This window comes from Nomascus leucogenys, chromosome 17 (assembly GCF_006542625.1).
Source record: "Nomascus leucogenys isolate Asia chromosome 17, Asia_NLE_v1, whole genome shotgun sequence".
In the NCBI taxonomy this organism is placed as follows: domain Eukaryota; kingdom Metazoa; phylum Chordata; class Mammalia; order Primates; family Hylobatidae; genus Nomascus; species Nomascus leucogenys.
The window spans coordinates 86,071,149-86,094,871 of NC_044397.1; the positions used below are offsets into that span (position 1 = coordinate 86,071,149).

General features: G+C 40.1%; 1 protein-coding gene across 5 annotated transcripts in view; it reads right to left on the reverse strand.

Annotated features, from left to right (window-relative positions):
• Positions 1 to 23,723, reverse strand: part of LOC100598886 (pregnancy-specific beta-1-glycoprotein 4-like) — a 100,435-nt gene that overhangs the window by 66,871 nt on the left and 9,841 nt on the right. For 2 of the 5 annotated variants that reach the window (XM_030797124.1, XM_004091009.3), the window contains 2 exons: positions 22,863 to 23,141; positions 22,208 to 22,462 (listed from right to left, as the gene is read on the reverse strand). In XM_030797124.1, coding sequence (XP_030652984.1) covers positions 22,208 to 22,462; positions 22,863 to 23,141 — 534 coding nt within the window. Of the gene's footprint in view, positions 1 to 18,735; positions 18,804 to 22,169; positions 22,463 to 22,862; positions 23,142 to 23,723 lie in introns of those variants that run through there. The other 3 variants (XM_003280971.3, XM_030797122.1, XM_030797123.1) reach the window with 3 other exon arrangements.

Genomic DNA, 23,723 nt, shown 5'->3' on the forward strand with positions numbered 1-23,723 from the left:
AGCTACTTGGGAGGCTGATGCAGGAGAATGGTGTGAACCAGGGAGGCAGAGCTTGCAGTGAGCCAAGATCACCTCACTGCCCTCCAGCCTGGGTGACAGAGTGAGACTCCATCTCAAAAAAAAAAAAAAAGAAGTCCCATCCATCAGGGACTTTTGTCATCCCAAGTCTTGTTGCTTGGATAGAGCTGTGGCAACAAGAGTCTTGCTTTCCTAAGCCTATTTCTGAGAGTACATATTTTATTTTAGGGTGGGGGGAAAGATCATTGGGATTGGTTTTTCACTGAAGAGGCTGTTGGATTGAGTCACTTAGAATCAATACACGACTGGAAATTCTAATTGTCCATGGCCAGAAGATGGATTCTTTAAATTGGGACTTCTAAGTTAAAAAATATTTTAGAGATCTCTTATTCCAAACAGTTGATCAGAGGATTGAATTTCAAAGAAAGACACTTGAGTGTTATGGCTAGCCTTAACATTTCTTTTGACTAAATTACAGAGCAAAAATCTCACCTAAAGCAAAGTTGTTTTGTTTTGTAAGCTCAAACTGCTTGACTTAGATAGTCTGAGAAAATAAGAATAAAAGCCACTTTACTTTGTCATCGAATAGTTAAAATTTTATGCTTTTACTGCTGCAGCCTGGATTTAATTTTGGGTCAGGGAACCAGTCTTATTTGTTTTGATATTTGTGTGATTTCTGAGTTTCTGAGGTGCTCCTTCACCTCTTTGGAGATGCCTCATACATCCTTGGCTAAGCCATAATCTTGGTTAAGCCTTAGTAGTTTCATTTGGGAGGATAATTTTGGTAAAAAAATGAAAAGCCAGAAATACCAGCTGTTTGTCCTACCTAAAATCTGATATTAAGTAGTCTGAGGCTGGGCACGGTGGTTCACCCCTGTAATCCCAGCACTTTGGGAGGCCGAGACAGGCAGATCACGAGGTTACGATATCAAGACCATCCTGGCTAACACGTTGAAACACCGTCTCTAGTAAAAATAAAAAAATTATCCTGGCATGGTGGCAGGCACCTGCAGTCCCAGCTACTCAGGAGGCTGAGGCAGGAGAATGGCATGAACCTGGGGGGCGGAGGTTGCAGTGAGCTGAGATCGTGCCACTGCACTCCAGCCTGGGTGACAGAGCGAGACTCTGTCTCAAAAAAAGAAAAAACGTTCTGCAAGTGTTACAGTAGGTAACCGGTCAGACATGAGCAGGGCAGGAGAGATCCTCCCACCCCCACACACTAGAAATGTCTAGTGATCCTCACCAGGTGATAGTCAAGTCAAGTGGTTGTTAACTGTCTCTCTAAAGTAATAATTGGTTGCAGGTAGTGCCAGGGAGATATAGTCTCACAATAGATAGAAAACACCTGAAACAGGTGATCAGCAGCTTCCCAATAAGTTCTCAGAAGTTGAGCAAGTGGGCTCAAATATTAAGAGGCAACATAATAGAGTTTCTGGTATATGACCTTCCAGGGCCTTTTTGTGTTTTGTTTTGTTTTGTTTTTTTACATTTTAGAAGCATCATTTTTTAGGAACTATGTTTTTAAATTTTTTTATTGTATTTTATTTTTAAATCTTTTATTTTCATAGGTTTTGGGGATTTGGTATTTAATTACAGAAGTTCCCTTGGGGTGATTTGTGAGATTTTGGTGCCATCACCCGAGCAGTACACACTGAACTCAATTTGTAGTCTTTTATCCCTCACCCCCTTCCCACCCTTTTCCCCAAGGCCATTGTATCATTCTTATGCCTCTGCATCCTCATAGTTTAGCTCCCACTTATGAGTGAGAACATACGGTGTTTGGTTTTCCATTCCTGAGTTACTTCACTTAGAATAATAGTCTCCAGTTTCTTCAAGGTTGCTGCGAATGCCATTAATTCATTCCTTTTATGGCTGAGTAGTATTCAATCATATATATACCACAATTTCTTTATCCACTCATTTATAGTTTACATTCCCACCAGCAGTGTAGACGTGTTCCATTTTCACCGTTTCCACACCATCTATTATTTTTATTTATTTATTTTTGAGATGGATGGAGTCTTGCTCTGTCACCCAGGCTGGAGTGCAGTGGCATGATCTTGGCTTACTGTAACTTCTGCCTCCCAGGTTCAAGCCATTTGTCTGCCTCAGTCTCTGGAGTAGCTGGGATTACAGACATGTGCCACCTTACCTGGGTAATTTTTTTGTATTTTTAGTAGAGACAGGGTTTCATCATGTACACACTGGTGTCAAATCCCTGACTTTAAGTGATCCGCCCACCTTGGCCTCCCAAAACGTTGGGATTACAGGTGTGAGCTACCGTGCCTGGCCAACAACTATTATTTATTCATTTTTTGATTGTGAACATTCTTGCAGGAGTAAGGTGGTATCACATTGTGGTTTGATTTGCATTTCCCTGATCGTTAGTGATATTGAGCCTTTTTTCATATGTTTGTTAGCCATTTGTATATCTTCTTTTTTTTTTTTTTTTTGAGACGGAGTCTCGCTCTGTCGCCCAGGCTGGAGTGCAGTGGCGAAATCTCGGCTCACTGCAAGCTCCGCCTCCCGGGTTCACGCCATTCTCCTGCCTCAGCCTCTCCAAGTAGCTGGGACTACAGGCGCCTGCCACCACGCCCCGCTAATTTTTTTGTATTTTTAATAGAGACAGGGTTTCACCGTGGTCTCGATCTCCTGACCTCGTGATCCGCCTGCCTCGGCCTCCCAAAGTGCTGGGATTACAAGCGTGAGCCACCGTTCCCGGCCATCTTCTTTTCAGAATTGTTTATTCACGTTCTTAGCCCACTCCTTGATTGGATTGTTTGTTTGTTTGTTTGCTGATTTTTTGAGTTTCTTATAGATTCTGGATATTGGTTATCTTTCAGATATATAGATTGTGAAGATTTTCTTTCACTCTGTGGGTTATATGTTTAGTCTGCTGACTGTTGCTTTGCTGTGCAGAAGCTCTTTAGTTTAATTGCCTCACCTATTTATTTTTGCTTTTGTTGCATTTGCTTTCTGGTTCTTGGTCATGAACTTTTCGCCTAAGCTAATGTCTAGAAGGCCTTTTTCCATTGTTATCTTCTAGAATTTCTATAGCTTCAGGTCTTAGATTTAAGTCCTTGATTCATCTTGAGTTGATTTTTCTATGAGTTAAGAGATGGGGATTCAGTTTTATTCTCCTACATTCAGCTTGCCAATTATTTCAGCAACATTTGTTGAATAAGGTGTCCTTTATCCATTTTATGTTTTCGTTTGCTTTGTCAAAGGTAAGTTGGCAGTAAGAATTTAGGTTTATTTCTGGGATCTGTATTCTGTTCAATTGGTCTACATGCCTATTTTTATACCAGCACATGCTGTTTTGGACTTTGAGTATTGTTTGAAGTCAGGTGATGTGACACCACCAGATTTGTTCTTTCTGCTTAGTCTTGCTTTGCCTATGTGGGCTCTTGTTTGGTTCCATAGGAATTTTAGAATTGTTTTTTCTAGTTCTGTGAAGAATGATGGTGGCATTTTAATGGGAATTGCATTGAATATGTAGATTGCTTTTGTCAGCATGGTCATTTTCACAATAATGATTCTATTCATCTATGAGCATGGGGTGCATTTTCATTTTTGCATTATCTATGATTTCTTTCAGCAATGTTTTGTAGTTTTTCTTGTAGAGGTCTTTCACCTCCTTGTTTAGATACATTCCTAGTTATTATTTTTTTATAAGTGCTCTCATAAAAAGGGTCCAGTTCTTGATTTTATTCTCTGCTTGGTCGCTTTTCGTGTGTAGCAGAGCTACTGGTTTGTGCATATTAATTTTGTATACTGAAACTTTCCTGAATACGTTTATCAGTTCTAGGAGCTTTCTGGAGGAGTCTTTAGGGTCTTCTAGGTATACGATTATATCGTCAGCAAAGAGGGACAGTTTTACTTCCTCTTTGCCAATTTGGATGCCCTTTATTTATTTCCCTTGTTTGATTGATTTGGCTAGGACTTTCAGTACTCTGTTGAATAAAAGTGGTGAGAGCAGGCATCCTTTTCTTGTTCCCCTGCTCAGAGTGAATGCTTTCAACTTTTTCTCATTCAGTATTGTGTTGGCTGTGGGTTTGTGTGCCAATTTTGCTGAGAGTTTTAATCATAAAACAATGCTGGATGTTGTCAAGTGCCTTTTCAGTGTCTATTGAGAGGAGCATGAGATTTTTAAATTCTGTTTATGTGGTGTACCACATTTATTGACTTGTGTATGTGGAACCATTCCTGTATCCCTAATATGAAACCTACTTGATCATGGTGGATTATGTTTTTGATGTGCTGTTGGATTCAGTTAGTATTTTGTTAAGAATTTCTGCCTCTGTGTGCATCAGGGATATTGGTCTGTAGTTTTCTTTGTTATGTCCTTTCCTGGTTTTGGAATTAGGGTGATACTGGCTTCATAGTATGATTTAGGGAGAATTCCCTCTCTTTCTAGCTTGTGGAATAGTGTCAATTAAATTGGTACCAACTCTTCTTTGAATGTCTGGTAGAATTTAGCTGTGAATCTGTCTGGTCTAGGAATTTGTTTTGTTGTTAATTTTTTAATTATCTATTCAATCTTCCTGCTTTTTACTGGTCTGTTCAGGGTTTTTAATTCTTTCTTATTTAATCTAGGAGAGTTTTATATTTCCAGGAATTTATTCATCCCCTCTAGGTTTTCTAGTTTATGCACATAAATATGTTCATAGTACCTTTGAATGATCTTTTGTATTTCTGTGGCATTGGTTGTAATAGCTCCCATTTCATTTCTGATTGAGCTTATCTGGCTCTTCTCTCTTCTTTTCTTGGTTAATCTTGCCAATGATCTATCAATTTTATTTATTTTTCCAAGAAACCAGCTTTACATTTTATTTATATTTTGTATTATTTTGTTTCAGTTTCATTTAGTTCTGCTCTGATCTTGGTTATTTTCTTTCTTCTGGGTTTGGGTTTGGTGTGTTCTTGTTTCTTGAGTTTCTAGAAATGTAACCTTAGATTGTCTATTTGTGCTCTTTCAGTCTTTTTGATGTAGGCATTAAAGGCTATGAAGTTTTAGCATGCTCGTTGCTGTATTCCGGATGTTTTGATAGGATGCATCACCATTGTTCAGTTCAAAGAATTTTTAAATTTTCACTTTGATTTCATATTTGACCCAATGATCATTCAGGAGCAAGTTATTTAATTTCCGTGTGGTTGCATGCTCCTGCTCACTTTGTGGCCATTTGCATGAGGTGTCTTTTTCCACCCTTTTACCTCAAGTTTATGTGACACTTTATGGTTAGGGGAGTCTCTTGAGGGCAGCAGATACTTACTTGGTGAATTATTATCAATTCTGCAATTCTGTATCTTTAAAGCATTTAGACCACTTACATTCAACGTTAGTATTGAGATGTGAGGTACTATTCCATTCATCCTGCTATTTGTTGCCTGAACACCTTGGTTTTATATATTTATTTATTGTATCTTTGTTTTATAGGTCCTGTGAGATTCATGCTTAAAGAGGTTCTCTTTTGATGTGTTTCCAGGATTTGTTTCAAGATTTGGAGCTCCTTTTAGTTGTTATTGTAGTGCTGGCTTGGTAGTGGCTAATTCTCTCAGCATTTGTTTTTCTGAAAAAGACTGTTATCTTTCCTTTATGTATGAACTTTAGTTTTGCTGGATACAAAATTCTTGGCTGATAATTTTTTTTAAGGAGGCTGCAGATACGTATGCATGCTCATTTGAGGTGTTCTTCCCTTATTGAAGATTGCTAAAATCACATGTGTTGAAAAGCATTTGGGATTATTTACTTAATTGATGAGTACTCATTTATTTTTGCATTAATTTGATACCATGTATAAACAATATATATACATAGGTATGGACATTTACATATATGTGATACAGCATAGAACATATATGTGTGCACATAAAGATAGAGGGGGACAGAAATACTTTAGATTTTTTATTTTAAAACTTTATGCATGGAACCCATAAAACTCACTGTTAAAAAATAAAGTTGGATTTAAATTGTGCTTTTGTAAATAGAAAAATTTACCATTTATCTGAGGAAGCCCTTGCTGAGTTTTACAGAAAGTAGGTAGTAAATTTACATCTCAAAGCACAGAGAGAGAGAGAGAGAGAAAGGAATTTGGGTGTGTTCAAGGAAGATTAAAAATAGATGCCAAGGTAACACAAAAATCTTAGAAATTTATAACAGAATTTTATAAGAAGACCAATTTTATTTACATACATAGCTTTTATTTTGGTCTCTGTTTTCCAACTGTACTCCAGGAAACACACTACACAAGCTTCCTTCTTAAGTGCTGGCGGGCCACTGCACATGCAGGCAGCCCACTTTAGGGGAAGAATCAGGGGAGAAGAAATGCAGACCCCAGAATTATGCCAACATACAAAAGCCTAAAGCAAAAGTCAAACCACACACTTGAAATCTCATCGCCTGTTTGGCCCTGTTTTAAGTGTACTTTACTTTCTTTAATTTCTGCTCTAAAGCTTTTAAATAAACTTTCACTCTTGCTCTAAAAGTTGCCTCAGTCTTTTCTTCTGCCTTTTGACTCTTAGTTGAATTCTTTCTTCTGAAGATGCAAGAATTGAGGCTGCTGCAGACTTCTACAGATTTGCTGCCATTAATATACTTCGGTGCCATTCTACATGATAGAATATATATATATTCTTATATTTATACATATATATAAAATATCTGTATTTATAGAGGCTTTGAATCTACATTCTTGCTGCAATTTATGTAAACAATCCAGGTATAAGACTGAAACTTATTTTGGAAATACTTTGGTCCCAATGATTTCTATTTCATAAAAATGGGAGATGGGGGGTAAATTATTTTTCAGAAGAAAAAAACAGAAGAACCATTGTTAAATTTTAGATCTGTTCATTTTTTTTTTGAATTTTTTTATTTACCTGCAATTTGGACTGAATCCTAAATTTTTTCCTGGCTACAAATTTCAAAACTAATGGTTTCAGAATTTTCTTCCATTTTTCTTCCATTTTGGTATATTATAAATTCAAACTGTGCTTTTCAAATTTTTTCTTTTTTTAAATTACACTTTTAAGTTCTGGGATACATGTGCAGAACCTGCAGGTTTGTTACATAGGTATACATGTGCGATGGTGTTTTGATGCACCCATTAACCCATCATCTACATTAGATATTTCTCCTAATGCTTTCCCTCCCCTAGTCCCCCACCCCTCAACAGGTCCCAGTGTGTGATGTTCCCCTCCCTGTGTCCAGGTGTTCTCATTGTTCAACTCCCACTTATGAGTGAGAACGTGCAGTGTTTGGTTTTTTATTCCTGTGTTAGTTTGCTGAGAATGGTGGTTTCCAGTTTCATCCATGTCCCTGCAAAGGACATGAACTCATCCTTTTTTATGGCTGGATCGAATTCCATGGTGTATATGTACCACATTTTCTTTATCCAGTCTATCATTGACAGGCATTTGGGTTGGTTCCAAGTCTTTGCTATTGTGAATAGTGCCACAATAAATATATGTGTGCATGTGTCTTTATAGTAGAATAATCTATAATACTTTGGGTATATACCCAGTAATGGAATCACTGGGTCAAATGATATTTCTTGTTCTAGATCCTTGAGGAATCGCCACACTGTCTTCCACAATGGTTGAACTAATTTACACTCCCACCAACAGTGTAAAACATTCCAATTTCTCCACATCCTCTCCAGCATCTGTTGTTTCCTGATGTTTTAATGATCACCATTCTAACTGGCATGAGATGATATCCCATTGTGGTTTTGATGTGCATGTCTCTAATGACCAGTGATGATGAGCTTTTTTTTGTATGTTTCTTGGTCATAAATGTCTTATTTTGAGAAATGTCTGTTCATGTGCTTCGCCCACTTTTATGGGGTTGTTTTTTCTTGTAAATTTAAGTTTCTTGTAGATTCTAAATATTAGCCTTTTGTCAGATGGATAGATTAAACCTTGCAAGCTGTAACTAGATGACTTATGTAAACTTCTGGATATATAAACAACCTTTGTGCCTGCTGATGTGTGGACTACACAAAAGGTACACATGAGCACTGGATTCAGAATGCAATTCAGAGAAATGTCTCAGATTACCACTGCAATTGGAAGATGCTTCAGAAACTATAGAAAACCTAGTCTGTAGACTGCACCAGACATTACAGTTGAGCCAACATACAACTGAAGGGGTTAGAGCGGTGTTTGCCAAACGAATTGCTCTAATTGAAGCAGCAGTTGTGTGACTTCAATAAGGTTCCAGGATTGTAGTGTCCCTTTGTTGCTGTAACTTCCCTTTGCCCTTTTCTGATTTGTCTTCATCCCCTTTTCCATGGGACATGACTTCTTAAGAATGAGCCTTCCTAGTGATGTAGGATCAGATGAAATGTACAGTCACAAAGTCATGTCTTCTACAATGCTTTCTCTGAAATCTTTTGAAGAATCAGGGGGCCAGGTGTGTGGGCACAGGCCTGTCATCCCAGCACTTGGAGAGTCTAAGGCAGGAGGATCACTTGAAGCCAGGAGTTGAAGACCAGCCTGAGCAACAAAGGGAGACCACATCTATACAAAACATAAAATAAATCAAATTAGCCAGGTGCAGTGGTGCATGGCTATAGTCTCAGATACTTGGGAGGCTAAGGTGAGAGGACTGCGAGTACACTCCAGTCTGGATGACAGAGCAAGGTTGTGTCTCTAAAAGAAAAAAAAAAAGAAAGAAAAGAAAAAGAACGGGGTAAACAGGAAAGCCAAAGATCTCGAGCATCTCCAGATGATTGCCTGAACAAATTGTTTTTTCTTGGCTTCAAAACCTTTCAAGGTGTATATTTCTTTGTAAAAGAAAGACATGCCAATTGTAGCTTTAAGTGAGCAATCAAAATCTAGCTCCTAAAACTGAAGTATTTTAACTCTCATTCTGATAATATTTATTTTTCTGGGGCAAAGAAGAAAGATAAGATTAGATCAATTGTTTTTCTGCCCACTCCATCTCTTCCAACCTGCCTTCTCCACTTTAATTAAATGTATAAATACTAAGCCTCCTGAAACCTCTTCAGAGAAAACACAAGCCACAGAGGTTTTTTGGAACTCATGTTTTCCCAGGGTGCACCGTCAAGCTCTGGCTCAATAAAACTCAATTAGTCAAGAGCCTTGCCTCAGTCAGTCATTCTGAATAACCACCATGAGTCCTGCAAAGCCCTTCAGTAATCTATTGCCTGTCTAGGTGATGTGTACCTAGGTGAGTCAGGTCTTCATGATTCAAACACTCATCTTCCTTTTCTGTCTTTCCCAACCCTACCACTCAGTGCTGTGTGCTCTGATCTGACCCCAGCTCCCAGGTTGTTTGTATTGGTCTAAGAAAGCAAGACCAGGAGGGGCAGGCTGAGAAGGAAGTAAGAGGCCAACAGCCATGGAAAGTGGCAGGTGGGGCTGTCATTGCTCAAAGTCACACAACCTGGTTGCATTTTATGAATTTTTCTGGATTCGGAATCTTTTCCCTGTGTGTCTATCTAGAAACTCACTCTCCTCCTACTTTCTTCTCATTACACTTTCTGTTTCTAGTGCACTCGTTTATGGCCAGAGAATGGCTATGCAAATAGTTGACAATAGAATAAAAAATGACTTTTTGTGAGACTTGGAAGCAGGCCTTTCTTTTTTCCAAAAGAGATTGAGGTTTCTAAAAGCTAGCTTTTATGCAGGGCTGTGCAGTTGTGAGTGTAGTTTTAGGGAACAGGTGTGTAAGTGAAGGGTGAGACAGAAAACAAAATGCTGGCTGTTTGCGAAATCTTGAAAGTAAATGGGACAAAAATCGTTTTTGAAGGAGGATGTCATTCAGGAGACCTTGTACATCTTAGAGTGTCCTCTTACCAGAGGAAGTGGAGGATGAGGTTGAATTATGGAGTTAGGTGACAGTGGGTACATACTTCTCTGTCTCAGTTTTTTTCTTTAATCTGTAAAAATGGGGATTGTGGCACTTGGGATTTTTTGGTGAGGACCGTAGTTACCTGGAAAGCTCTTAGGATAGTGCCTGGAGCATAGTGAGTGTTGCACGGTGTGAGCTGTTATAATTATGGGAATAGACAAAGGTGCCACCCTGGCCATCCAGAGTGGGGAGGTATTTCCGGTCAGGGTCCAGGCAGGCCAGCTGGAGATGAAGCTGATTAGCAAGAAAGCTTAACTTCCAGGAATGGAAGAATTCAGGAGGAGTAAAAAGAATGCACAACATTCTGTAAACATTCCTTTACCCAACAGTAGGAATACTCAGAGTGGGTGTGGCTTCTGTGGCAATCATTATCTCCTGGGAATCTAAGAATGTGTCCTAGAGTCAAATGGCTTTGATGTAAGCCAAACCCAGAAATGGGCTTCAGGGCTGCCTTGCACATAGCATTCATTCATCTTGAAAAAGGAAAGCATTCGTCTTGCTAAAGGAATCCCCTCTTCTGGCCCAGGCCATTATTTTTGTTTTTGTACTATCCTAATTTTTAAGGTGTAAGGAGAAAGACTGAAGAATAAAATAATGAAGTACATGTATGAAATAACAGGGTAGAATTGAGACTGGTACGTGTAAGTTAAGAGAAATTGTGTAAAAATTTTGTGTGAACATAAAAAGGATTTCTTGTTGCAAACAGACCTCTTCATATAAATAATACCCATTGCCTTGAGTGGATAGCAGACCACATCACAAGGACATTCCAGCGGAGTCATGAGAGAATGGGTAGTGTGGCTTCTTTAATTGGCAGGTTAGACTGAGTAAGTTAGTGAAGAGAAAGGAGTTGGAGAAGATGGGTGAGGGCAAGAAAAATTGGAAGGGGAAAGGAAAGGACTGAAAGGAACGTTTACCAAGGGCTCATCAGGAACCAGGCTCTGTGACTGATGTCTTACACATGTTAATTGACTCTTCCACTGTCATTTTCTGATGCAGTAAGAGTCAGCCTTACACTGCAGATGAGGAAAGAGGCTGAGGGAGGTCAAATGAGTGGCCCAGGGTCATCCAGCCACTTCATAGCAGAGCTAGTGTGTTTCACTGTGGTTTGTGCAGACAGAAAAGTGAGACATGGAAGGAAGGCAAAACATTTTTGTTGTGGGTGATGTTTATGAAAGTGACTCGTCTGAGGCAGAATAATGGCCTCTTAAAAATGTCCACATCCGGTCCAGACGCAGTGACTCACGCCTGTAATCCCAGCACTTTGGGAGGCTGAGACAGGTGGATCACGAGATCAGGAGTTTGAGACCAGCCTCACCAATATGGTGAACTCAGTTTCTACCAAAAATGCAAAAACTAGCTGGGCATGGTGGTGGGCGCCTGTAATGCCAGCTACTTGGGAGGCTGAGACAGCAGAATCATTTGAACCTGGGAGGCTGAGATTGTAGTAAGCCGAGATTGTGCCACTGCACTCTAGCCAGGGCAACATGAGTGAAACTCTGTCTCAAAAAACAAAAAAAAATCCACACCCTAACTCTTGGAACACATGCATTTACTTTTCTTGGCAAAAACACTCTTCAAAGGTGATGAAGTTGAGTATCTTGAGACGGAAATCTTATTCTGACTTAGGTGGGTGGCTTCGAGTGTCATCATAAGGGTCCTTTTAAGTGAAAGAGAAAGGCAGGAGGGTCAGGGTGAGAATGATGCGGCCTGAGAGACTCCACTGGCCATTGCTTGCTGTGAGCATGTGTGATAAGACAAAATTACAACTAATTTAGTTATAGATGAAATTGGCTTTTATTTTTGATTTATGATTTGGGGCACCTCTCCCTCTGCAGATGCCTTAGCATCCCATGAAGCTGGGACTATATTGCAGGATCTGGCCAGCAGCTTGCCATGCAATGGGGCTCTTTCTTTGTTCCCAGGTGGATTGGCAGGTTGAGAAATAAAAGACACACACAAGATAGTGAAAGCTGGGTCCGGGGGGTCACCCCCTTCTGGTCCTGTGATGCTGCCAATGCACTGGATATACCAGCATTTATTATTAAGTTTAGTGAGAGTGGGGGTAGGTTAGTGAGCGATTTAAGGTGATTTATAGGCTCTCCACAAGGATCACATTCCATTCCCAGAGCTATGGACATCTGCTTTTCTGAGATAGGAATCTAATGTGAAACCTCCCTGACTGCACGTCCATTCATAGGCTCTCGGCAGGGGGACGCATATCACATGCTGTTGGCTCATTCTGGCAGCCCAACCTGGCATTTGTCTTTACACAATCCTGCATGCAATTTTGTATTTACAATAATCAGGAGCATTTCATCTTTTATTCCATAGCAGTAGCTTCAGGGGGTCTCCCTTCATCTCCCCGTTTTCTCTGATTTAAATGAACCATAGCAATCATAGCTTGGCGCTGATCACGATTGGATTGAAGAATATTTTTTCCAATTTTACACATGAACAATAAACCAATAGCACAAATTATACACAGAACAAAATTAATGATAGTGGATCCACCCAGAGATTTTACCTATTGAATGGGGTTGAGATTAGATAATCCCTCAGAGATACTGTCTAAAACTTCAGCACTGGGTAAAGCCATTAAGTGTGCTTGAGAGGCTTCAAAAATCTGTTCTTTTAGCTTGCTTATGTCTAAACTTAAATTAACTTCACTTCCTTGTAAATGACATTTTAGTGATTCCCAATTGTGAACAGACTCATTATATTGGAACGGAGTTATACAAAAGTCAGAAGTATTCCAATCACATTGCATTTGTAATCTATGTTCTAAACTCATAATTCTCCCTCCCATCCATATAACAGAAGCACATCATGCACAGTAGCCTCATTCTGGCAGCCCAACCAGGCATTGTCTTTACACAATCCTGCATGCAATTTTGTATTTACAATAATCAGGAGCATTTCATCTTTTATTCTGTAGCAATAGTTTCAGGGGGTCTCCATAAAGGACTACAGGTGCCCGCCACCATGCCTGGCTAATTTTTCTATTTTGAGTAGAGACAGGGTTTCACTATATTGACCAGGCTGGTCTCGAACTCCTGACCTTGTGATCTGCCTGCCTTGGCCTCTCAAAGTGCTGGGATTACAGATGTGAGCCACTGCGCCCAGCCCATAAATCACACATTTCTTTGAGTTTCTGTCATTCCAGCCCAAGAGAAACTATTTGATATTTGAAGAATGGCTGCACCCAAATATTTGCACGCAAATAAAAACATCTGTAGATTGCACCACACGAGGGAGAGTACCAGTATGACTATCAGGAGGAAAATATCAAGAGTTTGGAATATGCACCTTAGGCAAGATGCAAACCAACTACAATAGGATAGATCAAAGAAGAAGCCGGAAGAGTCTAGTCGTTTTAACCAGGCAGCACAATTATTGATTTTTACAAATGAGTCTCTATCATACCTGATATATTTATCCATGTGCAACAAGAAGTGTCAGAAACTGCACAGGCTCCTCGCTATTCAGCTGGTAGAGAGCAATCCTATTATCTAGCATTGCATGTCTATGTTAAATTAAAACAGGGAGTGAGAATAGGCAAGTATAGAAGTGGAAGCTTAAAGAAAACTCCATACATTTGAGGAAAAAGTTGTGTTACAGATGTAGCTAATGTCAGCCTTTGGGTGGATTAAAGGATCTCTTGTTATGTAAAAATGTGTGGGCCGGGTGCGGTGGCTCACGCCTGTAATCCCAGGACTTTGGGAGGCTGACGCGTGCGGATCACCTGAGGTCGGGAGTTCGAGACCAGCCTGACCAACATAGGGAAACCCTGTCTCTACTGAAAATACAAAATTAGCTGGGCGTGGTGGCGCATGCCTGTAATCCCAGCTACTCGGAAGGCTGAAACAGGAGAATCACTTGAACCCAGGAGGCGGAGATTGCAGTGAGCCAAGATTGTGCCATTGCACTCCAGCATGGGCAACAAGAGGGAAACTCCATCTTAAAAAAAAAAAAAAGTGTGGTTGACATGATATATCTGACACTGTTAACTTTCTCTCTGAAATTACTTCTTGTGAAATCTAAGTAGAGCATTATTCTGGGAAGCAAAGGAGACAGGCATAAGCAAGGACAAATTAAGAGAGGTAAGAGTCTCATCATGATTGATAGTCTTGTTCTGACATCTTGAGAAAAGCTGTCCACAGTGTAAAGTCGTCAACTTGTTGTCCTGGTTTGCACTTTGAGTTTCTCTAAGTTATGGTGTTGAACATTTGGTGAGGTGTTAATGGCCCACACCTCAGATATGAAAGTTTTCCCATGAAATTTACATTGAGTTGTCCACCTCCAGCTTACATGGCTTCAGGAACAGAGCCGCTCTTGTTCTTACTGATTTCATTGGAGAAAATTGAATTGGAAGAACTAAAAGAATTCAGGGTCCAGTACAGTCTACCAGTGGATTATGAATACTCAAAGATAATGAACAGTGGTTCAATCTGGTAACAGGTGTACTACAGTTTTTCTTTTCAACATAGTTTTTCTCTCTATAGGAGTCTCTATTTTTACCAAAGATAATTCCAGTAGGATGAATTTGTTTGCAAAATAGGTTGAGTCTCACCGAGCTTGCCCAGATTTTTTACCTAAGTGCAGCAAGTGTAGCAACGGACCGTAGAGGCTCTTTTTAAACTTCGCTTTGCTAGAAGTTTTTAATAAGAATCTCAGATTAAACTTCCAAAACTTCTTGAGACTAGGAAGCCAAACCAAGGCCAACTTCAGACTTTGCCTGCATTCCCTATGGGTTTATTCTATGTATATTCTCAAATATAACATCCCAGTCAAAGCCTTGGTAATATAACCAATGTTTTCAAATGTGTCCTGTTATAAAGAGAGCAGATTCTTACTGAACTTGTGCAAATAACTTTATTACCATAAACATATGAATACTCATGAGCAGTTTCCCAATTCTGGGGCACTCAGAGAGCAAAAGCAAATGTTTCAATTTTTGTTTACAAAAGTATACTTTACCAATTGTTCAAGGAAAAAAGTTCATTAATCTGGAGAATAAAACATTCAAAGAATCGGCACATTTTCAAATAGAAAATTATGAAAACGTTATCATTTTGATTATTTAGTCCAATAACATTGAGTTTTTTTCTTCTTCGTCTTGAATTTCATGAAGGTATCAGCCTGTTCATTAAAATTTTTAAAGTTCTTAGTCCAGTGGTGTGATCTTGAAGTTATCAGAAACTTGTATTCAAGAGTCCTTGTCAGAGTCTTTTCCATAAATCTCCTTGAAGAAAAAGCAATTTTGGACTGTAGCTGATTGTAAATACTTTGAGGAAGAATCAAAGCAACTGTCTGGGAAGGACAAAGGTTTAAAATGACTATAGTTAACAATCTAATGAGAGTTTATTATGGTAAAGACACAGTTCACATAGAAATCTAGTTACTTCTGTGGCATATGACACTATGACAACATATTTGATTTCCAGAATTTCATATAATTTTTAGAATACTCATTAAAAAAATTTTTTTTGAGACAGAGTCTCACTCTGTCACCCAGGCTGGAGTGCAGTGGTGCGATCTCAGTTCACTGCAAGCTCCGCCTCCCGGGTTCATGCCATTCTCCTGCCTCAGCCTCCTGAGTAGCTGGGACTACAGGTGCCTGCCACCACGCCTGGCTAATTTTGTTTCTGCATTTTTAGTAGAGACGGGGTTTCACCGTGTTAGCCAGGATGATATCGATCTCCTGACCTCATGATCTGCCCACCTTGGCCTCCCAAAGTGCTGGGATTACAGGCATGAGCCATCGCACCCAGCCTAGAATACTCATATTATTAACATTCCCATAAATATTATTTAGAGAAGGTTTAGCATCACATATCACTTATTTGAAAATGCTTTCTATATAATTTAACATCTCAAATAAGGTGACTTTTCCATTCAGCTTCTGTTTCTCAACTGGATTACTGAGTTCTTGGTGTAGCCCATTCATAAATAGGGCCAAAAAAGTATAATCTTATGTATGTTGAAAAAGGTCCTTAGGTAATTCCAGTACTTCCAGCTGAAAATCATTGATTTAGTTTTAAGTTCTACCTGTTACAACAAGAATTCTCCATCCTTGTTATGTGTTAGTAGTGTCAGGGAAGACTTAAAAATTACCAATGCCTGGGTCCCTCTCCAGACCTTTAAACTGGAATTAATGGGTGGGGCTTGAGCATCACTTTTAAAAATGTTTTCCGCTGATTCCAATGTGTAGCTCTATTTCCCATCAGATTTCTCTGATTTCTTGTGGCATTCAATTATTTCTATTTTGGTATCATGATTATTTTCAGGTCTCATTTCCTGGCTTAGGCTTTATGTCTCCTGGGGTAGGGACCTTGCCTTCTTCCTTTCTGTATCTTTTTTAAACACATGAACTTGTCATCAGGAAAAGATCTCAACCACACATAGGTTGTGTTCTGAGTCTCAGGTTCACATGTTAATCCTAAAGTCTTTGTTCTCCACGAGGTCAGATGTTGCTTTTGATGAAGGGTGTGGTTAAGTCTGCAGTGCAGATGGTGGAGGGGATTTCACTCTGTTTTTAGACATAGCATTGGAACTAAGAATTTTATGTCTACATGGGTGAAGGGGCAGGGATGTGTGGGAAGACAGTTCTAATTAGGATGGAGGAATTATACTAGGAAGTAGAGGTAAAGGAAGTGAGAAAGCTTAGTAAATAGAAGAAATGTGAACTTATCAAATAGGCTAGAGTAGACCCCTGGAGATTCTTGATTAAGTGAATTAACTAGATTTTAGAAAGGTAATGAGGCAGTCATATGCAAGGAATGTTTCAAAGTCTGGAGACAAGAAGTCACGCAATACTTTGAGGAGTGGTTGAGCTTTCTGGGAATGGAGAGAATTACACTATTGAGAGATGTTAAAAATAATGAAGAGGGTTTCACCATGTGGAATTGTGTTTCTCATTTGAATCTGAGAAACAAATGAGCAGAGGCTGGAGATAATTATGTCTAAAAGACAGTGGGGTACAGGGAGCATAAAGGCCAGGGAGAAAGGGAACTGCAGGAATTGGTGCTGAGAAGCAGGAATTTAGTGGAGGATGGAGGAGATCCAGTCCCAGATACAGGCAAATAAGTCTTTTCCCTCTCCCAAGCATGGCAGTCAGCCCTGCAGGAACCAGGATAAGAGAAAAGGCCATCATACCTGCCAGTCTTCCTGAAATACAGAAATGACCTCACTGCTGCTCTAATGGATTAAGGCCAGGAAGACGTCCTGTTCCTGAAGGAGCTGTCATGGAAAGAAAAGAAAAGAAGGAATGAAGGTGATGTTGTTTTACGTGGGGGAGCCTCAGGAACAAGCATGTAACATGAGGTACTCTAGAATTGTTTCTTCAAGGACTACATTGTTTCTGTTGGAAAATTGATGGGAGATGATGATATTCTTGCAGTTTTTTTTTTCCCGTCTCACCATGTTTCTAGGTTGGTGATCAGTCCTCTGTCAATTCTCTACTGCACTCAGATATTTTGGAAGGTTTTCGGATGTAAGAAAGGCTGGTTGCTATTTTCTATGTCACTAGAGCTTGCCACCTTTGCACCTTTTCATGGTTGCATCTTTTTCTCAGTGTCTCTGTTGTGGCAGCCATGAGTGAGACCCTGCCAGGTCTCCATGGCAGGGAACTGATTGACAGAAGGCCCAGGTCAGCGCATTTCAAATTCACCACCTCCTTTGCACAGAAAGCTTCTTTCCCACAGGCTCCCAGCAAGGGCGTGAAAGCAAGCCCAGTTCTCTGAGGCTCTCTTTAACTCTAATGGGTGACTGGTTGGAGGACTCCCCATCAGCCTTGCAAAAACTCTTAGAACTGCATTGGCACCTAAAACTTCTTTCTCTTTCTTTTTCACAGGAATCAGCTCTGCATAGTGGTCTGTGGGTTCTCCCATACTATCTTCATGCCTGTCCCACATTCCTTCACATGTGTCTTACCTGATAAATTATCTTGTATGTCTAATCGCATCTTGGATGCATCTCAATTGGTAAAAACTAACAAACCAGGCTTGATTCTTTGCACTTAGCTTTTTTCTTTCTCTCCTACAAGTAGTCAGTAACCATGTCCTAGTGTTTTTTGTGTTACTTCTTTTTCCATATATATATGGAAAAAGGTAGGTACAGTTGAGGGGCACTTCCTGTGTGCCAGGCCCTGTGCTAAATACTTTACCTGTAGCTCATTTAATCCACACAATAACCCTGTCAGGTAGACATTATTTCCATTTTGCCTATGAAAAGACAGAAGCTTAGAGTGGTGTAAAAACTTTCCTGGTGTCATATGGCTAGTGGCAGGTGGATCTGAGATTTGATTCCAGGACTATTTGACCTCAAGGCTAATGATGATGGTAGTAATGTAGCAGGTGACATTGGTTCCTCTGTGTGTGGCATCTTGTTTCATTGACTGCATTAAACCTTTAAAAGAATGGTATGAAGAAAGCACTCTCATTGCAATTTTCAGGTGAGGAATCAGAGGTTCAGAGAAGTTGAGTCTTGCGTAAGAAATGTATAACTGTAAACTCTCACATTAAAAAAGAAGAAAGATCTCAGATCAACAACCTACTTTAATACTTCAGGATATGTAAGAAGAACAAACTAAATCCAAGCACAGTGAATGAGGGAAATAATAAGGATTAGAGTGGATATACATAAAATGGAGAATGGAAAAAGAATAGATGAAATTAATGAAACCAAAAGTTGATTCTTCAAAATAAAATCAACAAAATTGACAGCCATTAACTAGATTGACTAAGAAAAAAAGAGAAAAGTTTAAAATTACTAAAATCAGAAATGAAAATGGACTCTGAGCATGGTGGGTTATGTTTTAATCCTAGCACTTTGGGAGGTCACAGCAGTAGAATTTCTTGAGACCAGGTGTTTGGACCAGCATAGGTAACCTGGGGAGACCCTGTCTCTACAAAAAAATGAAAATCCCATTAGCTGGGCATGGTGGCATGCACCTGTAGTCCTAGCATCTTGGGAGGCTGAAGAAGGAGAATTGCTTGAGCCCAGGAGGTTGAGGCTGAAGTGAGCCATAATCATGCCACTGTATTCCATCCTGGGCTGGCCTACAGAGTGAGAGCCTGTCTCTCTCTCTTCAAAAAAAAAAAAAGATAAAAGAAAAATGAAGCATTACTAACAATTCTAATAGAACAATGATTACAAAAGTACTATAAATAATTGTATGCCAATAAATTGGATAACCTAGATGAAGTAGACAAACTCCTAGAAACACACAAAAATATGAATAGAACTATAATCAGTAATAAGATTGAATCAATAAAAGCATTTGATGAAATTCAGTATTTTCTCATAATAAAAACATTCTAAGAATGGAAGGAAACCACCTCAACATAAAGGCAATATGTGAAAAACCCAATGCTAACATCATACTCAATGGAGAAAGACTGAAAGCTTTCCCTGCATGAGCAGGAACAAGACAAGGATGTCTGCTTTTGACACTTTTATTCAACATAGTATTGAAAGGTCTAGTCAGAAAAATTAGGCAAGAATTTTAAAAAAGACATCCAAATTGGAAGGAAGGAGTAAAATTATTTCTGTTTACAGATAACTTAAACTTATATGTAGAAAATCCTAAAGATGGAACAAACCTATTAGAATTAATAAATAAATTCAGTAATGTTGCACAATACAAAATCAACATTCGAACATCAGTTGTGTTTCAAGACACAAACCATGAACAATCTGAAGGGAAATTAAAAGAAATTTCAAATTATATTAACATCAAAAAGAATAAAATATTTAGGAATAAGTTTAACCAAAGAGGTGAAATGATTATACCTGGAATCTACAAAATATTGCTGTAAGAAATGAAAGACGATATCAATAAATTGAAAGACATTTTGTTTTCGTGAATTGGAAGACTCAATATTGTTAAGAGGACAGTGCTACCCAAAGTGAGCTGCAGATTCAATACAATTCCTATCAGAATCTCAGTGACATTTTTGCAGAAAAAGAAAAATCTGTCCTAAAATTTATATTGAATCTCATGACTCTAAATAGACACATAGTTTGAAGAGGAAGAATGAAGCTGGAGGAGTCACCTTCCTGATTTCAGCATTTACTACAAAACCCCAGTAATCAATACAGTGTGGTACTGGCATAAAGGAGAACATGGAAAACAATGAAATATAATAGCCCAGAAAGAAATGCTTGCATATATGGCCAAATGATTTTCATCGAGTGTGCCAAGATCGGTCAATGGGGAAGGGACAGTGTTCTCACCAAATGATATTGGGAAAGCTGGATATCCAAGGGCAAGAAGAGTGGAAACTTTATCTAACACCGTGTACAAAATTTAACCCACAATAGATCAAAGATCTAAATGTAAGAGCAAAAACTATACAACTCTTAGAAGAAAAGCTTCATGATACTGGATTTCAGAATGATTTCTTGGTTGTAACAACAAAAGCATAGGCAAAAAATAAGATGATTAAATTGGACTTCATAAAAATCAAAACGTTTTATACATCAAAGAACATTATCAAGAAAGTAAAAAGGCAACCTGTGAAATGATACAAATATTTGCAAATTATATGTGTGATAAGAAATTAATTTCCAGAATACATGAAAAGCTGCAAGTCAACAACAGCAAACATCCAAATACCCAATGAAAAACAAAGGATTAAAATAGAGTCTTCTCCAAGGAAGATATTCAAATATCCAATAAGCCCACGCAAAGTTCCTCAGCATCATGAATACTTAGAGATATGCAAATCAAAACCACAGTGTTACACCACCTCACACACTTTAGGATGGCTTTGATAAACAACAACAATGGCAGCAACAAAAAACAACAGGTGTTTTCAAGTAGATGGAAAAATTGGAGCTCTAGTACATTGCTGATGGGAATGGGAAATGTTATAGCCACTGCAAAAAGTGGTGTCGCTGTTTGTCAAAAAATTAAACAATAAATTAAAATTTGATCCGGCAATTCCACTTCTGGACATACTCCCCATAGAATTGAAAGAAATTTGAACAAATATTTGTACACTGATGTTCAGAGAAGCATTACTCACAATAGACAAAAAATGGAAACAACTGAAAAGTCCATTGAAAGGTAAGTGGGTAGGCAAAGGAGGTGTATCTATACATTGAAATGTTATTCAACCTTAACAATGAATAAAATTCCAGTACATCGTGCAAAATGGATGAACCTTGAAGATATTATGCTAACTGAAATAAGCCAGACACAAAAGGATAATTATCATATAATTTCATTTATAAAAGATAGTTAGAATAGCCAGTTACATAGAGACAGAAAGTAGAATGGTGGGTGCTAAGGGTTAGGGGGAGAAGGAGTGAGAGGTACTGTTTATTGGGTACAGAGGTTTAATATGGTAAGAGGAAAAAGTTCTGGAAATGGATAGTGTGATGGTTACACAACACTAAATTGTACACTTAGAAGTAGTTAATGGTAAGTCTTATATTAGATATATATAAAGTGTCTGGTAGTCTTACCCTCTCTATAATTACACACTTTTTGGCGCTGTCCCTTTCCTGCCATGCAGAGCCCCAGAGGCGAATCTCCCTATTTCTCCAGCTCTGCATCAGTCACTGTCCTCTGTGCTGTGTCCCACGTGCTGTGCCCACAGCCTCATACAGCCGGTGACTTCAGAGCCAGGATGCAGCTCCGGAGTCTGCCCTGAGGCTCCCTCTCTTCTCATTTCCCTGCAGCCTGGCCCGGGGGAGGCTTGTCTTCAAATGGCAGCTCGATTTAGTGAAATTCAGGACAGGCCATCAGGGCTCTTCGTCCACACAAGCTGGTCCCACCCCAGGTGGAGTCAGGCAGGGCCAGTCACCAGAGGAGCCCGGAGCAGAGCAGGAAGCAGAGTCTGAGCTGCTCCTCCCTCACCCAAGGGGCTTCCTCCTCTCATTTGGGGGAAAAGTGTGAGCTTGTTTCAAAGCCTCAGATGTTCCTTGTAGCTCATGGAATAGGTACAAGAAAACAAAGACGTGGCAGAAGGGGATGTGTTGGTGACAGCGAGAAGCAACTTGATCTTGAGGACTCTCCTTCTTGTCCCTCTGTGAAGCCTCTTCTACCACATAGGGCTCAAGGCTGATAAAGTCCCCTCCCTACCTTTCTCAGGCCAGACACAAGGTCAGCCATGAGAAAACAGAAAAACAAGGAGAAGAGAGTCTGTAGAGACAAATTGGGAGGGTTCAGGAGGAGAATTTCGGATTTGCTTGTGCCCATGGGACACAGGCTGGGAATAAGAATGTTTTCCTGACTCTTCTCTGAAAGCCAGATAGACTCTACCTAAAACCCTATTGCCAAGGATGCTGGGATCCACTTACCAGAGACTTTGACTGTTATGGTTCTGGAGCTTTCCTTGCCAGTGGCTGAGTTACGAACAGAGCAAGCATAGAGCCCGCGATGCTTTGTAGTAATGTGGGGGATAGAGAGCTTTTGTCCTGATAGCTGAAACATCCCATTAATTGTCCAAGAATACTGTGCCGGTGGGTTAGAGTCTGCGAAGCAGGACAAGGAGAGGTTGTCTCCTGAACGGTAATTGGCGAATGAAGGGTAAATGCTGGGGAGGTCTGGACCATCTGGAGCAAAGAGAATAAAGCCACAGGTGATGACATCCGAGGGAAGGGGATGCTCCTGGTCTCTTGAAGGGGCACAGTGACCCTCTGAGCCAAGACACACCCTCAAGTCCCAGCCAAACCCCCTCTATGTTCACAGAGCGGAAGCCTGAGGAGTTCACCTGTTTCTCCCATCACAATATGTGGGCCCCAAGTCTCCCATGACAAGAGCCTCCCCTCCCCTTATATTCTTGGTTAAGGCTGTGCCTACCCAGGTTTTCCCAGGGCAGGGATACATGGCCAGCTCGGATGTTTAGAAGTAAAGATGTCTATACTTGGACCGGAGAGAGACTGAGAGGCCTGGCCTCTGGTCGTTTGGATTTAAGCTTGTGTCCTGACCCACAGAGGAGCAAAAGATACTCACAGAGGACATTCAGGGTGACTGGGTCACTGCGGATGCCACCATATCGGTCCCGTATTTCACATCGATAGGGTCCTTTTTCATTCCTCGTTACACTGGGTAGAATGAGGGTTCTGTTTTCAATGGGTTGCTTTACCCTGGGACTGACCGGGAGGCTCTGACCATTTAGCCACCACCTGTAGGTGTAGTTCTCACTCTTAGGTTCACAGGTGAAGGCTATGACATCCTTGTTCTCCCAGGGGTTTAAGTTTTTGGTGGTGATGTAGGGCTTGGGCAGCTTTGCTGTGTGGATAACAGAGAGAAGATTGTCCTGTGTGGCACCTTTGATTCCTCCACAGGCATCCTTCAATCAGAGTTGGCATCTCCCACCTGTCAGCCCTCCCAACTCCTTGAAAGCCAATAGCTGGTGTGTGTGTCAAAAGACAGATGCATCATGCTCTAAGGGCTCAAAGACTGTGAAGCCGTCTGCTCTGTCTTAGGGAAGCACAGACTTTCTCAAGTGTCAATTGAGCAGCAGTTTTGGGTCATGAACAGACACGTCAGTGGGAGTCACAGCCCCTGGTACCCCTCGCAGTCCCTCCCTCATCAGTTGACTGGCTGGCTCGCCTTGGGTTCCTTACCTGGAATGTGCAACTGCTGGGCCCCTTCCAAATTCCATCCTACTTTTCCCCCCTAGATGTGATTTCTCTGCAGCTTCCATTTCCAAGGACATTCTAGAGATGAGTAATAATGGGACTTCCCATTGTCCTGAAACCCTGAAAATACTTAGCAGCCTGGCCAGGACTGGATGTTTCAGCAGAAATAACACAGGGGAGACCAGAGTCAAGCCTGGAGGTCAGTTCAGTCATCAGGCAGTGGAGGCAC